The sequence below is a fragment of the Mus caroli genome, chromosome 1 (assembly GCF_900094665.2).
Source record: "Mus caroli chromosome 1, CAROLI_EIJ_v1.1, whole genome shotgun sequence".
Taxonomy (NCBI): domain Eukaryota; kingdom Metazoa; phylum Chordata; class Mammalia; order Rodentia; family Muridae; genus Mus; species Mus caroli.
This window is the reverse complement of record NC_034570.1, coordinates 41,619,593-41,636,500: the sequence shown is the minus strand read 5'-3', so window position 1 is coordinate 41,636,500 and position 16,908 is coordinate 41,619,593. Positions and strand designations below refer to the sequence as shown.

Here is a 16,908-nt window from a genome sequence, read left to right as displayed (position 1 = left end):
CCCACATGTATGCCACAGCACATGTGTTAAACATGTCATGCACACACAATGAACACATTTTCAAAACAGGTAGATAACCCATGTTATACACTTGAATATGTACAATTTTTATTTACCAATTAATGTCTTTTCCTTTTGCAATTGAGTCTTCCTGTGTAGGTCAAACTCAAACTACAGTTGCCCCACCTCAACCTTCAAGGACTAATTAAAAGTGGGCATCATCACACTGGCCCAATTAACTACTTTAAAAATAAAAAATCAATGAAATATTTTAAAAATAGAAAGAGAAAGCTAATGGTAAGTAGCATTTCATGTGAATGCTAAAAAATCGAGTTTAGCGCTTGGTAAGTTAATTTTAAATGCTTCTGTTCTAGACATCATATTAAATCACTACAAAAATATTAAACTTTTCTTTTGGTTGAGGATGAACTGGCAGAAATGAGCCCTTTTATGTCTTACAAGTGAGATCTGGACATAAATGGAGCTGTCAGAAGAACAGTCTTAGAAATTATGACCAAAGAATCAGGCACTGCCAAGAGACCAGAATTCAAAAGAATACTGTAATGCTCAAGAATCGTGTGGCCTAGCAGCTATGAAAATATGAAAGAAGGAAGGAGTTCTAATGAATTTATAACAAAACCAGCTAGTATTTATGATTCTTTCTGAAGCTATGGTAAAAAATAGATAGAAAAATATGTATAAGTAGAACATAAGACTAATTTAAGAGAATTATGAACTTAAATTTTGATTTCATATTTTCTGCACAAGAATCAAGTGATTGTTTTCTTCATTTCCATAAATGCTTCAGTCAAAGCAGAATCCAGGGGTGATCTGGACAATGTAGCCATCACACATTCAGAAATGAAAGCATTATCACAGTGTCAGCTTCTGATCACTTAGGTGTCGGGAATGTTTGTCGTGCACGGTCACTATGGAAACAGTTGTCATCAATGTGTGTTTTCAATATCAGGGGACAATGAGTCATCCTTTGTTAACTTGAAGGCCACTGGAGAATGTCATTCATGAGAACACCCAGAGATTACAGCAAATACACTTGGATCTCCAGAACCAACCCTTGCACAGTGCTGGGTCAGAAGAGGGCTTTCATCAAATATTTGCTGTTGTAATCTCTTGAATCTACAAGAGACAGACCAGGGCTCATGCTCTCATTGGGTTGACAACCTGGTTGGTTTTCTTTTGAAGATTCAGAGCAGCATCAAAGCCACAAACAACATGGTGCTGAGTCAGAAGTACTCTGCCCTTTCAAAAGTGAAATGTATAAAGCACAGGGTGAGTTCAAGGCCAGCTGCGGCAAGTTAGGAAGCCTGTCTCAGAATAAAAAAGTAACATGAGTGCTGGGCCTATCAGTGGTAGAGCCTCTGGCTTCAACTCTCAGTGTCACCGGAAAAAAGAGAAGCTCATCCTATCCCCTGACATGCGGTGAGGGAGGCAGCATAGACGAATATCATGTGCTATGCAAAGCACTCCAAGCAAGGATTTGTGAGGCAGAGAAATCCTTTATTGCCACGGGAAGCAAGTTCACTCATCTCTTCAACAGTTTTAGGAAACACAAAAATGCAGAATTCACACAATAAAGAATAACACAGACTTAGGGAGAAATGGTCCCTTGGGTTATATTGGCTGTAATACTGAGGTAACCAATTGACCTTGTTCAGTGAAAGTATCTTAAACGAAATGAAGAACACCCCACTAGTTATAACATCTAATTTATATATACCATTCAAATAAAAATATATATTATTTGCTTTAATGTATAGCAAGTTTAATACATTAGTGTTCACAAGATAAAAATTGTATTCTACTGAAAACGTGTGTGTGTGTGTGTGTGTGTGTGTGTGTGTGTGTGTGTGTGTGTGCTTCTTCTTCTTTCTCTCTAAGCTTGGAAGTCAGAAAAGTGTGCTACTTAAGGAGACTTTCTTCTGGATTTAAAAATGCAGGTTCTAGGTCCAGGAGAGACAAATATCAGCTGGAAGACTACTGCGTCTTTTAAAACTTGTATGTTAAAATCTAAGAACTTGAACTGTAAGACGTAGTTTTTTGTTTTTTGTTTTTGTTTTTTTAAAAAAAGAAAAAGGACCACAAAATTTCTCAAAATAGATTAAGGAACACAGGAAACGGTTCATGAAAGTATAGGGATAATATCCAGTGCTGTGGCTAATATTAAAAACTGAACATTCTATTTAAATGGTATCGCACTAGCTCTACACACAGTGGACAGTGAGACCACAATAATCAACCTCACGGTAGAAACAGAGGCACATGGTCCCTAAGATACTTTTTAGTGGGCAAGGTGCTATGGTCCAATAGAATCATCTAGGAAGGGAAAAGCCTTGTAATGGTAGAAAAGCTGTTTACTGGTGTTTCTACTGTAGAACTCTTCTACAGATCAAATTGAAAAGTGACTATCTATGTGACACTGCTTAGAGCCTGTGGTGGTGCACACATCTCACCTAACATCTGGCCAACAGATTTCAGTATAACAGATTAGGAACTCATATCTATGACAGCATGATCTAAAGCAGAACTAAAAGCAAGACACACATTCCACGTCCATTCACCCACATCATCCATCATCTTTATCACATCTAGGGCTCTCTTACTATGCCTTAATTTGTTTAACATATTCTGAAATATCAATGTTTTTAAGTCAAGGCTTTTACACAATAACCCATTTATTTCATGTCCTCTGTCCAACCTTTGTTACATCTTGAGCAGCTGCCATAAATATAGCCTACCTCATTTTGGGAATGTTACTCCAATTTTTAATTTGTGCATTGATTAAACCAATGAAAGTGACATTATTTAGCAACAGCTACATATTTCCTATTAATCAAAATCAATGTTATCAGGTATTAAACACACAGTCTTCTCCTTGGTGTAAATTGTGTATTTATCTTCCATCTTTCTCCAGTCACCTTGCCAACAACTACATTGCCCAGACTTTCTTTCTATGACTGCAAAAGTTCTAATTGCTGACGAGTAACATTTATGGTAAATACACTTAAAGTAGACAACAAAATTTCAAGTAAAATGAATGGTATCCACATCTATTAGACCACAAGGTATCAACACCTAGACTTGTTTCTATAAATTACAAAGACATGTTGTACATTCTTAAATAGTGAATGCCTACAATATTGAGCCTTTCCACACAAGCAGCTTACACAGAAAGGTATGTGGTCAGTGCTTGTTACATTGCAATGCTCTCTTGATTCCCTCTTCTGTGGCTGTTGCTTTGTCCTGATGTTCACAGACTACTGTGTGGGTTCTTATGCTTTGGCTATGGTCTGTGAGCTGAATGAGGCAACACTGGTTATTAAGGCTTAATCTATGATGGAGCATTATCCTTGAATCTGGTGCCATTTCCAGAGAACAGTCGGAGCATCTCAGCTATCTTGAGTCTTCGGGCTCTGTTTTAATAACTTTCTTTTCCAAGGCGAATGCAGAGTGAGGATAGTCTTTTAGAATCCCAAGGCTCTCTGCATAAAACAAAACCAGAACGAGTTTGGAACTGGAAATCAGTGGACTACAACATCAAGTTATTAAACCCCAAACTTCCTAGCAAACATTAACTATTCATAATTATGAAATTCCAGATGGAATTTTATTTAGTTGTTAAAAGCATGGGTTGTGGCAACATGGTAGTGATGTATTTCCAGGACTCAGGTAGTTGAGGCAGGAGGACTGCTTCAAGTTCCAGGTCAACTTGGGCTATGTGCAGAGTACCCAGCCAGCCAGGGTCACACAGCAAGAACCCATTTCATGAAAAACAAACAAAAATAAAGACAGACGGACAAACAAAAACAGAAACAAACTCACAGTTTTATTTAGACCCCAACTGCACCAAGTATTAGGTATAAACTAATTGGGGTAAGTTACTTTGTGTATTACCTATAAAATGAGGAGAGTATAGACATAGAATACGGTGAGTGGCAAGGGCAAGACATACATGAACCCATAGACCTTTCTAAATTTATTTTATTTAATGTGTACTGGAGTTTTGCCTGCATGAAGGTATTGGAACCCTGGAGGTAGAATAGCAGACAGTGGTGAGCTGCCATGTGGATCCTGGGAATTGAACCCAGGTACTCAGGAAGAGGAGTCAGTGCTCTTAATTACTGAGTCATCTCTCCAGTCTCCAGAGAGACCTTTCCAAAAATGCTTAGTTAACTGTGTTAAATATATAGAACCAAACTGGTCATTTACATACAAATGTTAATAGCTAAAATATTTATCATTAAGTTGAAACAGGAATACATCTTCAATTTTAAATATAAAACAATTTCTAAAAGTTCTTCTAGCCATGGCATTCAAAAATTGGGATAAGTGGGAATAAAGGTTACTTTCATAAATAATGATTCCATGGAGTTTTATGAATAGTTATTTCAATAATATATGTATTATACTTTACATATATGCAAAAATATGGACATTACAACACACACACACACACACACACACACACACACACTTTAGGAATCACTTTGTTCTGTTCTATGTAAAATCCCAGCTTAACTAAATCTCCGTGTAGCAGAGATACCACGTGTATCACCAGGGTGAGACAAATATGACCAATGTAATTGCGCTATTTCTTTTACGTAAAGACTTCAAAGCAATCTGGGTTTGTAGGGAACATGTGAGTTTGTTAAGAACTTTAAAGAAGAGGTTGGCTTTTCATGTTGCTTAAGATATGAGACCAATTTGCTATCATGTTAGGGTAATTCCATCCTCAACTTCTTTGACAGTCAGCGTGAAACAGTGGCCGGGTGGTCAAGGGTCAGAACACTACTCAGGACATCAGGCTTTTTAGCATCCGCTCCTAGGAGCATGAACATAAAGACAGGGACTCTCTGGATAAACTTCTCAGCAGGTCCTCAATGGACAACAGCTATAAAGACAGGTTCCCCCTGACTGAACGTACAAACCCAGTGAACTGTCCTATCTCAGCTTTCCCATCTATAAAATCAGCGACTCTGACCAAGTGATTCCTAAAGTTACTTTTTTATTCAGAGACTGAGTGATACTAGACTCGCCTCGATGGTGTTGGCAGCCACTATCTACTGCTATCTGACTCATTTGACTAGAGTACACAGATGTGCCTATCATTCCAGACATCAACCTCACCCTAAAATGCATCTGCGCAAAAAGTCAGGTCCTGGTACTCAAGGCTCTCTCAGCACAAGGACAGATGCAGAACATGCCCGTGACACACCACACACCACAGCACTGCACTGTCAGAAAAGGAAAGCTAGTCCATCTCAGCATAACCACTCAGCTTAACCTAACTGCAGGTCAAAATCCATAGCTAGTCAAGTCGTCTTAACCTATACAACTCTTCCCAGACATTCCTTATACTGTTATGATTCTCAAAGAGGCTGGCTAACATTTTAGCAATCTAAAATTCCCCAGGGGAACTGACAAGTGACACAGTTCAGTGGGGACAGAAGTGGGAGAGCAGGGCTAAGGGAATGCTGTTCAGGTTTTCCCTGGTTGCAGACTGTGTTCTCACCTGAGGAGTGGGACTTCGCCTCACTGGAGTAAAGCCTACTCAGCTCCCCATCGACCACAAAATGATGGGGCTGTCTGTTCTGCACACTAGGAATTCGGAGATTCAAAGGTCTTTCTCCTAATGAAAGGGAAGGAAGAAAGAAAAAGAAAAGAGAAAACAAAGTAACATTTTAAACAGTCCCTGTGATTTTTGTTGTTTGGTTTCTGTTTGATTTTATAGATAAACATTCACAAGTTGCCAGAACACACCTTACTGAGAATGAGAAGAATCAAGAGGCTCTGCAGCATTTATAATAGCCAGGAAATGACATTTAAAATAATAACTTAGGAGGAAAATAAATGGCAAGTCATTAATGTTAGTACCTGGCATATACAAACTGTTGGGGGATACTTAAGAACTAAGATGAACCGAACAAGAGATGGACATTTCTAGGAGCCTTCTAACGCTGAGTTATACAGCTCCTCTGTAAGACATTTTCTTAATAATCATATACTAGGGCATGCTATTAACTAACCACACATTTAATAGTAGATAGGCAGAGAATGCTTTAGGCCAATTATAGTTTTTTTTTTAAAAAAAAAAACATAATCCATGAAAAAATAATTAGTACAAATACTGTAAAATGTGTTACACATCATATTATATTATCTGTCACAGGAAATTACTATCGCACAGCAAGTTATCCTAGTGTCATAAATTAATCACCATCAAAACATTCATAATTGTCTTTTCTTATATGTTAATTCTTAGCCATTAAGAAGGGTCAGAGAAGCTAAAGAAGACCTTAGCTACAACGTTTCTGTCAAGTGTTAGAAAGGAAATCTTTGTTTTACTCTGGTGTTGTGATCGAAGGTGACATTTTATTTCATAGCTAGAGAATGCTTACTAACGAGGTATTCTTAATTTGAATTGGAAGAAAAATCTTTGCCAATACATGTCAGACAGGATTACCATCCATGACATATAAAGGAGTGCAGAAATCAGTCACAAAAACCTCTAACCTTCCATTAATAACTGAACTAATGAAATGCCAAGGTAGAAATATACACAAATGGCAAAGAAGAAATATACACACATACACACTCCCTGAATATCTGGGAAATGGCTCAACATCTCAGCTATCATGCAAATGCAAATTAAAATTAAATTTCCACATCGCTCTAGTTGGAGTGGCTAACATTGAGCCAGCAAGTGCCAGAGAGGACACAGGGCAAGAATTCCCTGCTCACTGCTGGTGACAGTGAACACTGGTACAGCCACCTTGGAAACCAGTATGGAGGGCTCACAGAAAACTAAAAACAACCTCCATGCAACCCAGCTCTACCACGCCTGCATACATGCCTACAGTGTTCTGGAGACCCTACAACAGAGATGTGCGCGATCCGCTTATCACTGCACTCCTCAACAGCCAAGATATATCATCAGGCCTAGATGTCCACCAGCAGAAGAGCAGATAAGGAACACGAGGTACAGGTGCATGGGGGAGTTTTATTCAGCCAGCCAGAGAGAAAAGTGAAATAATAACACAGGGAAGCAGATGGGATGGGAATCATATTACATTAAGTGAGGTAAGCCAAACTGAGAGACCAACTCCACAGTTTCTTTTTTATGTTGAACCTAGATGCACACACTCGCGCACGCGTGTGTGTGTGTGTGTGTGTGTGTGTGTGTGTGTGTGTGTGTGTGTGATGAAACCAGAAAGGGGATGATAGGAAGAAGGGATTTTATGGAGGGTGAAGGGAGAGAGTGTAATATGGTATGTGTTACAAGAAAGGAGCTGTTGGAGGGAGGAAAATACTGCATGAAATACCACATCAAAACCTGTTACTTTGTATGAACTTAAATCATTTTTTTAAAAGATGGACTCTTACTTGGTGAAACAAATTATTAACAATACTAACCTCTTACTAGAAAGTAAATAATACATAAAATAAGACAATATCCTTCAGTATGCTATTTACTGATATTGAAGCTGAGGACTGATTTACAGGGCTACACACCATTCCTCGCTACTTGAAGCTAAGCTGTGCATAAGCAAGGATGTCTTTTGTACTGCTCTGCCTTCTGGCCTTGGAGGCCTGCCTGGCATATAGAAAACACTTCAGAAAACCTTTTCAATGAGTGGATGACACTGACATGGGGTTTTCTTCATGCTGAAGACAGGAGAAAAGCCAAAAAGATTTTTTTTTTCAGAGTAGTAAAAACACTCATGACTCAGCTTTCTAACACAGACTTGTGTTAGGAAACAAATATACATTTTAGACAAATTGATTTTTGAAGTTTAAAGAACGGTGTTTCTGTCATTCCCACTGTATTTCAGTGGGAGGCCCTGGGTTCAATCCTAGCACCACAAGGAAACAGGTGCTATCAGCAAAGCAGCATCTTTGATGGAATCTGTTTCTTCGTGGAAATGGGCTGCATGCGCACATCCCTGTCCTGACCACGCCTCTACACATGCGCAAACTATAGTACAGGAATAATAAATCGTAAGGACTTTTAGAAATTAAAATACACAGGATGCAGGATGACCACTTTCCTTTGAAAAGGAACTAGTGAAAATGGATTTCCGCAGATATGATCCCTCCAAGACATAAAGGGATCCATTCTCCCCACTTCTCTTTGAGAGGCAAGTGGCCAGTCACTGCAGAGGCTCACCTTGTCCATCAGAGCTATCAGAAGGCAGGCCGCCATCAGGGCTCTGCTCGCCGGAGCTCTGCCTGTAGAGCCCGGCCGTGAGTCTCCTCTCCTGCTGCAGCCTCTCATACCCGGCCTGGGCACACAGGAGCTCCATCTGCTTCGCCATCCCCTTTTCAACCTGCTAGTGAGTAAAGCAAAGATAAAAGCAATAACTACAGCATTCTAGATTTCTTCATGGCCTGATGCTGCTAATTTGAGACACCAGAGAATGCATTTAGTATTTATTAAAAGGAGCTCACACTTCCTGTGGATGTATATCTGCCTCCATAACTATGAATGCATGCTTGTGTCATGTAAGACACCAGGTTTGTTCAAAAGGTTTCCTTTCAGTCCCATAAAGAGAACTCTATGTAAACTCAAAGCCAATGTAACCTTCACTTTGTTTCCCAAGGTTCTGAGTCCTTTAAAGGATTTCCCCTTCTTTCTAAAAAAAAGAAAAAAAAAAAAGAAATCAAGAAAGAAAAAAGATGGAAAAAAGGAGCCTAAGAGCAGCAGCAACATCTGCTGTCAACTGCTTTGAGCACAGGGTGAAATCCTGGCATCTTATTTTAGGATTTAGCGCTACCCAGATTCTGCTATGATGACAGCCTGCTTGGAGGAGAAAAGGTGTAAAATGCTTGTCTAGAAGAACAAGACAAACACACCTCCCACCAAAATTAAACAATGCAAATTATGCAGAGAGGCATCCCTGCCAGCAAGGATCTCTGCCTCCATCCCAGAGTGAAGCAGCATTTCCAAACCACGCATAGATGGACATGTTTGAAACAGAAGGCTGCTGTGTGACATATGAGGTCACCTCTGCACGTGTTTCAGAGGCTCCTTTTCTGTGTTCTGCTTTAAATTACTTGCATGTGATATTCAAAGCAGTGTGTCTATATGACATTTGCCAATGAAGTAATAGTCAAAATGCAGATATGATTCATTATCATGTTATATAAAAGTACTATAAGAATGCCACTATGTAAAATTGGTTACAAAAGTCATGATTCACAATTTTAAAAATCAATAGATGGAACACATAATGGATTAAAAAATGGGAGAAATGCCCTTATCACTTTTCTAGACATGTACAAACCAGATCAAAGGTAACAACTTCATTTCAGCCAGTTAACTGAGGACATTTCAACAGGCCATTCTGGGAGGGAAACACAGTAGCAAGGTTTGTCAATACTAAATGGGCCTGCAAACAGGTCTGCAGTTCTGTCTAAAAGGGACATTCACCCACTGACTTTGGAAATGTCCATTTCTGAGCACATACATAGTTAAAAATTGACTAAGATTTTGGGGTAGGAGAATGGCTATTGCAGCACACAGTACTGGCTGCAGAAGCCTGAGAAACCAAGTTCAAATCCCAGCACCCACATGAAGAACTGAGCTGGGAGTTATGCGCCATGACTCCAGCAGTGGGGAGGCAGATCCAGGTGGGTTCCTGGGGCTCTGCAGCCAGCTAGAAGAACAAATAAGAACAAAGCTAACGAGAGCCCTGTCTCAAAAAAATCAAGTTGGTGGATCCTGAGGAATCACACCCAAGGCTTCCATCTGGCCTCTATAAACAGGTGCACACATGAGTACACATACCAGCACCCTTGTGCACCCACACAAGCATGCACCCCTGATATATATACAGAAATTAATAAAATTATCCAAAGCTACATACTAATTTAACAATTCTTCAGTAATGCTTTAAATGGGGTAAAAGTAGCAATGTTGACGATACGTTATTGAGATCTTGTGCTATTTTACCTAAAAGTTGTACCAAAATGGCTGTTTTCCCTGATACTCAAAGAATGTGTCACTTCCTACAGAACTACAGAGAGTAAGTAACAGCTTATCAGATTTTGTTCGTGAGCCAAATGGAACCAAGATGTTCCTGCCATCAGACAGATAAAGCTGAGGACCAGAAGACATTTAACAAGCAGAAACAAACTGTATCCTCACAAACCTCAAGCGGAAGCTAGCTGAAGCACCCACCTACCCCCAACCTATAGCTATTCCCATGACAGTCACGGCAGGTGCCTTACCTGTGAACCGAGCCCTGCAAGCTCCTCGCTCTTAGCTCTGGCCTGCTGGAAGAGTGTTGGCACAGATTCCTGGAAGTCGGGAAATCCATCCTGTGGGGCAGATCATAAGGCTCAGAGATTCAGACTTTGTTACCACACAAAGCAAAGACAACCCTCTGCCCTGAGTAGTAAATAATCTGAGATCTTCATGTAGAATATTGCATTTCAGTCTTCGAAGCCGTGTCTTATTTTCTACAGTAAAACTGCAAACGAACAAGATTGGAAATCCGATGCTCTCCAGCACCAGCACTGGCAAGCAGACTTTATGACCACAGAGACAAGAGACCCAACCAGCACCCCCTCACACACACTCACCTCACCATCCCCCACCCCACACTCACCCGCTGAACCAGCTCACATGCTCACACCAGACACTCAGAGCCTTTTCCTACTTCTAGCTTTATGAAAAGCACTGAAGTATTTCCATGAAAGTAGCATCTTTCTATAGTTTTGACTATCCAGCACAAAAAGCATCAAGAGGCAGAACCCTCCACCAGGAAGCCACCTTTGCTGTCTAACGTTGTTGCAGTGGTCCTCAACTGTACAATCATGTTGCTGATACTTCACAACTGTAATTTTGCTAGAGTTATGAATCTTAGAAATTATGTGACATGCAGGATATCTGAGCCACAGGTTAAAAACCAGAGGTTAAAGGCCTCGCTTGGATGGGTTATGGGCTTCATCTGGTGTAACTTTCCCTGCTGGGCCTGGGAACTGTTGGACTTTTAAAAATATTTTTTTTGTTAATTATTTTTGTTTTGACATGCAAAAGTTAATATACTGCAATTGCATAAGCTTGTATATTACCCTCTGGTTTATATGTGACCGTTTTATAAGCTTGTGCAGTACTATGATTTGTACTGCTCTAAAGTCCAAAAGGGAGTTTTAGAAATTCAGTAAATAGCCATATTGCCACATTTTTTATTGCTTGTTTATAATCTGTCTGGTAAAGACCTAAAGTAAAAGAAAAAATTAAATTGCCACCCAACTTGAACTTCCCAGTACTGCCCGTGAGTCCCCGTGAGTCCGGATGAGCCTACAATGACCTACAGTACCTATCCTCCCAAGTTAGTGTCTTTGGGGGGAAGGTAAAGCCAAGAGAATCTTTCTGAGCTGCTGAGAGGACCAACTGGGAACAGATGATGAGATCATGGACTTATCACATGACGTCTGCAAAGTGAGAACAGTCACGTATACGATATGTATGGAACACGATGGTGGGCAACCTACCCACCATTAATTTTAAGTTCTTTTTTAACTGCCTATTTGCTGTTATATAAAAGGCTGCTCTCTATAAAGCTACAGGCAACTATGATGGCTTTAGTAAGGAAGCCTTAAGGGGAGGCCACTAGGGTCTCCTTAGAGAAACCCTTATTACCAATGCAGCTTTTTCTTTGTGGGATAAGCTACATGCTTTTAACACAGGGTTAACAATGTAAAAAACCCATTACAGTAATCTAGTAGAAAAAGATGTGGTGATATAATACAATGTTTTATTTTATTTGCAATATAAGATATTGGCTCAAAACAGTCTCCCATTATGGTCTTTGTATGCCATGCTTTCAAATATTTAGTCTACAAAATCAATTTCCTAAATAACATCTAGTTATCTATTTTTAATTAAAAATTTTAAAGTTTTGAGATGGTCTCATTTTACAGGCCAGGCTAGTCCAGGTTGTAGCTCAGCCTTGGCCTTGAACTCTCAACCTTTCTGCCTTGGTTCCTGAGGGCTGGGATTAAAGGCACCACAACCACAATTATCTGTTGTTTGAAGTCAGACATGAAACAACATGATTGGAAGTAAAACGTAAATAACTCTGACACTGTGAGACCACTTCATGCACCTTCATCTCCAACTGTACTTTCTTAGGATTGAAGACACCTGCCTTTCTAGCTCCAACACTGCTGAATGGGAATGCAATCAGTAGGTGAGCTAGAGACATCTTTATATAAGAGCATGAGTATATTATTCTCCTGGTTACTCCATTTTTCTTCTAAGATTTTTTTTTAACTCCTATAACTCCAGCCTCCACTCGCGCAAACCTTCCTTTAAGCTCAAACTAGTACACTTGGGCCAAGCATCAAGCAGACTGCCCAACAACCTCACTGCTAGTTTTCAGAAGCCCAAACTGTACTGGTTCCGATTTCACAGACATTTTCTACTTACCCCTCACAAACAATGCTTGTTTCCCCTGTTCTATAGCTATAGACACCAGCTCCAAGTCTAAGCTCAATGCATACAGCCCTAACATGAAGATATTTCTGAAACTTGACTATGAATAATAGCTATTTTTCATGAGAACTGACTACAACTTTGTAATCTGAAGTCTGTTCCTATTGCTAATCCTGGGGTGCGGAACAGACCATTTTCTCCCTGGGTATATACTGTCCCATTTGTAAGAGGGACACTATAGCAGCCATGAGGCTCATTTATACAGGCATTTTTAGGGAAAGAAAATAGTGCAAAGAAAATACTTACCTCAGTGCTTGGTACATATGAATTACCCACAAAAAATATTCCTCCCATTTAGAAAGTTCAGCCCCAACTCTACCACGTTTAGGTAACATAAAATGGATCAGAATAGGTGACTTGCCCGTCCCTTTGTTATACAGAGGAAAAGAATGTGTTTTAGGGATATATGCACAGTATAGCTCTCCAAGGATGAGTGGGAGCTACATACATAAAACTTTAACCAGCAAGTAGATGTTGGGAATACTGGTAGGGAGATATTTCGGTGAAAGCACCTGGGGCTACAGCAGCAGCCAGGAAAGGCATGCTGCTGCACCCTGACAAACAACCCATAGAGGCCATCAGCCCATAGAGGCCATCGATCCGAGACCTGGAACACTGGGAAGGCTCTCAAAAGAGAACAAGAAGCTGAGAGGAGTTCTTCAGGAAAAGACGGAAGCTTAGATAAAGGCCTGAGGGCAAAACCAATGGGCTGTACATGGTCTATCACAGTTACAGTAAGGAGTACTAACGAAGTGTCCAGAGATGCTCGACAGGCACGGCCAGATTCTGTGGGGCCTTATACACAATACTATGAAATTTAAATCTTATCTTAAACAATGTAAATACTCCTTTTATATAGATGGTAAAGAGAAGCCACTGATGCTCTCAGAGAAGACTGCCAGGCCAGATTTTAGAAAGGCTATACCAGACACAGCTGATACTTGGTTAATGTCTGTGATGAAGATGGAGAACAGTAGCCTAGGAGTATGTTGGGGATACTCACTGCAATAAAGGCTACAGGGTCAGGCATAGTTTACAAAGGGAACAAGAAGATGGATCTTTGCAGGCAGAGACATCTTTTTCTCAGGGCTGCAATGAGATTTCCCTGTACATAAGCCTGGTAAGTAGGGGTAGTAACTTTGGACCAACAAGTGAAGTCAGGGCTGGAGACTTACAGCAGCCATCATCAGCTCAACAGTATGTTGTGGGTGTAGCTGCTGACAGAATCCCCAGATGTCCCAATATCTTAAATACTGTCTGAAGAGGCTTATGAAGGAGGAAGTCGCTAACCAGTCTTCTTGTGTTAGGACCAGATGTGTGGTCTCAGCAAGTTAACCGCATCGTTTACAGCATTCCCAATTTTTCCATGGAGATTGCATCACCTGCTTTGCCTGCCCAGGGGAGATTTGTGGGAATTAAACGAACTATGCAGATGGCAAATCTTGTCATGAGTGCCTTCATGGTCAGCTATGAGAATACTGCAAAACTGGGGTGGGGACCTCCAAAGTTTGTACATGAAAGCTTGCTGGAAAATGGGGAGTTGGTACTCCATTGTTTATAATGAGAAACAAGGCACCTGGAATATCCAACAGATAAACCACAGGGAGAACATCTCTAAGATACTGGTAGATTGGTAGAAGAATAGCTTGGTCTTTACTGTGCTTTGTACAAGGCTTATTTTGGGTCTCTGTAGCCTTCTTTCTAGGCACCAGCTGTACCATGCCATGAGCAATTTATCTCCATGTCACATTGATGGCTGCTGCCATTAATTACAGCGTTCCCTTGGTGATGAGAATCTGGAGCTCAGCAATGAGAATATACGATACGTGTTTGTGACCTAATTAGTCTCACGCCATTGGTTTCCTCTCTCTCTTTCCCACTAAGCACCAGTGAGCTGTTTTAAAGCCACTGCCCAGTTGTCTTGGAGAGATGCATGGTGGCAGATGTTCTTAACCCCACGTGTGCGTTTTCCCCTTTCTCTATTCACGCTTTCTGTATGAATAGCAGGTTGTACTGTTTCTGCTTTTCTGATCTAGAGAGAAGAGCCTACTTCAGACTCCACCAGCTTTCCTTTCACGAGCTTAGTCACAGTGTAGGTGGATATTCTGACCCTGTCTCTCACTCCCTGCTTCCCCAGAGCAGCTGGCTGGCAGATGTTTCCTCTTTCTTGTTCAAACCCAGTTCTCGGACTTTCTGGTCTATTAACGAATTCATTTCTTCCAACCAGCAATGTCTGTACTCTCTACTCTACAGGGACAGAGTTGTCATCCCTCATGTCTCTCCTGTATTCTACTCCACAGGGACAGAATTGTTATCCCTCAGGTCTGTCCTGTACTCTCTACTCCACAGGGACAGAGTTGTCATCCCTCATGTCTGCCCTCTTTCTAACAATTCTGGCAAATGAAGAAAACTAACAAGAAAAAGACACACTGCATGCGGTCTATCTAAGCAGTCAGTGGCCTTTAGCAGTCTCCCTCTCTAAGAAGTGCCTTTAAAGCTGCCATTACTGGAGATAATAACAGTTTGTTCTTAAACCAAAAAGAAGGTTACTAGCTGACTCTTCTTTGAACCAGTATTTTAAACCTTTAAGCAAAGACAAGTCATCCAGGGATTGGCTCTTAACTCTGTATGCTCATGACGTACAGCTAAGCCATCTTACCCTGTCAAAGGAAGAGTGTAAATAAATCAGACTACCTTCTACAGATAGCGTTCCAACATATTCTTTCTACTCACTCTAAATATGGAAGCTCTCTTTCATATTAATATATTTAACAGTTGCCACTGTTAAATTTTCTACTCAAAACTTACAGTTTACCAGGCAGTTGTCCTTATTTTAGAAAATAGTTACTGCCATTGCCTTTCTGAGAGACCACAAGTCCTGCACACACTTTTTTCTTCACAACCACAGAGCAGAGAGAAGATTCTAAGTCCAACAGAACCGATCTGTGCAGGTGAGGTGTTTTGTGAACGCTCATTAGCACCCAGAAAGGTACTGTTTAGAGCTTAGATGTAAGACATGGGCTGGAAACCCTGGCTCTGCCACTGGATAACAACATGACAGCTGTGGGTCTTCCTCGGCTGTGGAATGGACATCATAAGGCATACACAAGAAGGTTTGTGATAAATGTCTAGCAGGAACTGGCACATAATAGCATGATTTACAAATTCATCATTGTTATGATTGTCCCACAGCTACATGCTTTGGAGTCCCTGTGAAACATAAGAATAAGAACACACAATTCACCCTTGGGTTAGCTAGAGGTGAGTTTTCTGCAGTTGTTCAATCTGCAGAAGTGTTAACCAAGCCTGACTCACTGTCACACAGAGCTTGCAGAGGGAATTTCCTCAGACCTGTCCACTTTCATGTGCTTTCGCTAAGGCTCACTCAAGTGGGAAGGGTCTCTGTGATTATCTTATTTACTTTAGAAACTGAAGAAATAATGTTCAAAATCTTTATATAGTTTAACATCTAACATACCTTGTGAGGCGGTATGTCATTTAAGGACAAAAGATATATATTTTTATACAGTCTTTGTTGATACTTTAAAAAGCCATCATTGTGGGAGAACAATGTTGTCTCAGAGGAGAAAGTCAGGTGAGTACTGAAGCATCATTGCACCCAGCCCTTACAGTGTGGATCTGGGAGACACAGCCTTCTGCCCCAGGAAGATATCACACTGCCCTTGCACACAGCACTGCCTTACTAGCGCATCCTAATGTGCTGACAACAGCACACAAAATTGCTTCCTTTCCTACCAGACTGGACATCACATTTTGTTGTTGTTCATTGCCAAAAAAAAAAAAAAAATCCTGTTAAACACGGAAACAAGTGAGCAACTTGTTCCGTGTGCTTACTGGCTCCCTTTTGGGGCAAGGGAGAGAAGTGGTCCTTGAATTAATTTTGGCCTAAGCAATTGGGACTCTGTCCTTCAAATAAGGAATAAGCTGAGAAGCACAGATGCGTTTATTAAAGTGAGTGTAGAAGTAGGTTTGCAGAGTTCTAAAGTTCTCATTCCAGGTTTCCTTATGTGGCACTTTGTGTCAAGAACATTGCTCGACAAATATTGTTTTCCTAAAAGTGATTAGTATTTTGTTACATCTGTCTTCCCCGAATGCCAGTTTACTTTTACGATGGCACCCTGAATACCCCCTGGCACTCCTACCTTTAAAATCCAGCTCAACTGAAACCTCCCAAGGGAGGCCCCACTCGCACCTCACACACTCTCATGCCACAGTTGCCTCATGGAAGGCACTAATCTTGGTGACAAGTGTTACAGGGGGCAGACCCCATGACAGCCAATACCACCCACCATCAGCTTCTGGAAGCATGTGGACAGCGCCAACACCTAAACATACTCAGAACACAGAACAGAGCCCGGCTAGGACCA

The 16,908-nt window shown here is 40.7% G+C and overlaps 1 protein-coding gene across 2 annotated transcripts in view; it reads right to left on the bottom strand.

The window, feature by feature from the left end:
- Positions 1–1,497: 1,497 nt before the first annotated feature.
- Nab1 (NGFI-A binding protein 1) overlaps positions 1,498–16,908 on the bottom strand; it is a 42,550-nt gene continuing 27,139 nt past the window's right edge. The window contains exons 5-8 of one of the 2 annotated variants that reach the window (XM_021172229.1): positions 10,249–10,338; positions 8,186–8,348; positions 5,531–5,647; positions 1,498–3,500 (exon numbers count right to left, since the gene is read on the bottom strand). In XM_021172229.1, coding sequence (XP_021027888.1) covers positions 3,412–3,500; positions 5,531–5,647; positions 8,186–8,348; positions 10,249–10,338 — 459 coding nt within the window. In that variant the 3' untranslated portion in view covers positions 1,498–3,411. The remainder of the gene's footprint in view (positions 3,501–5,530; positions 5,648–8,185; positions 8,349–10,248; positions 10,339–16,908) is intronic. The other variant, XM_021172236.2, reaches the window with a different exon arrangement.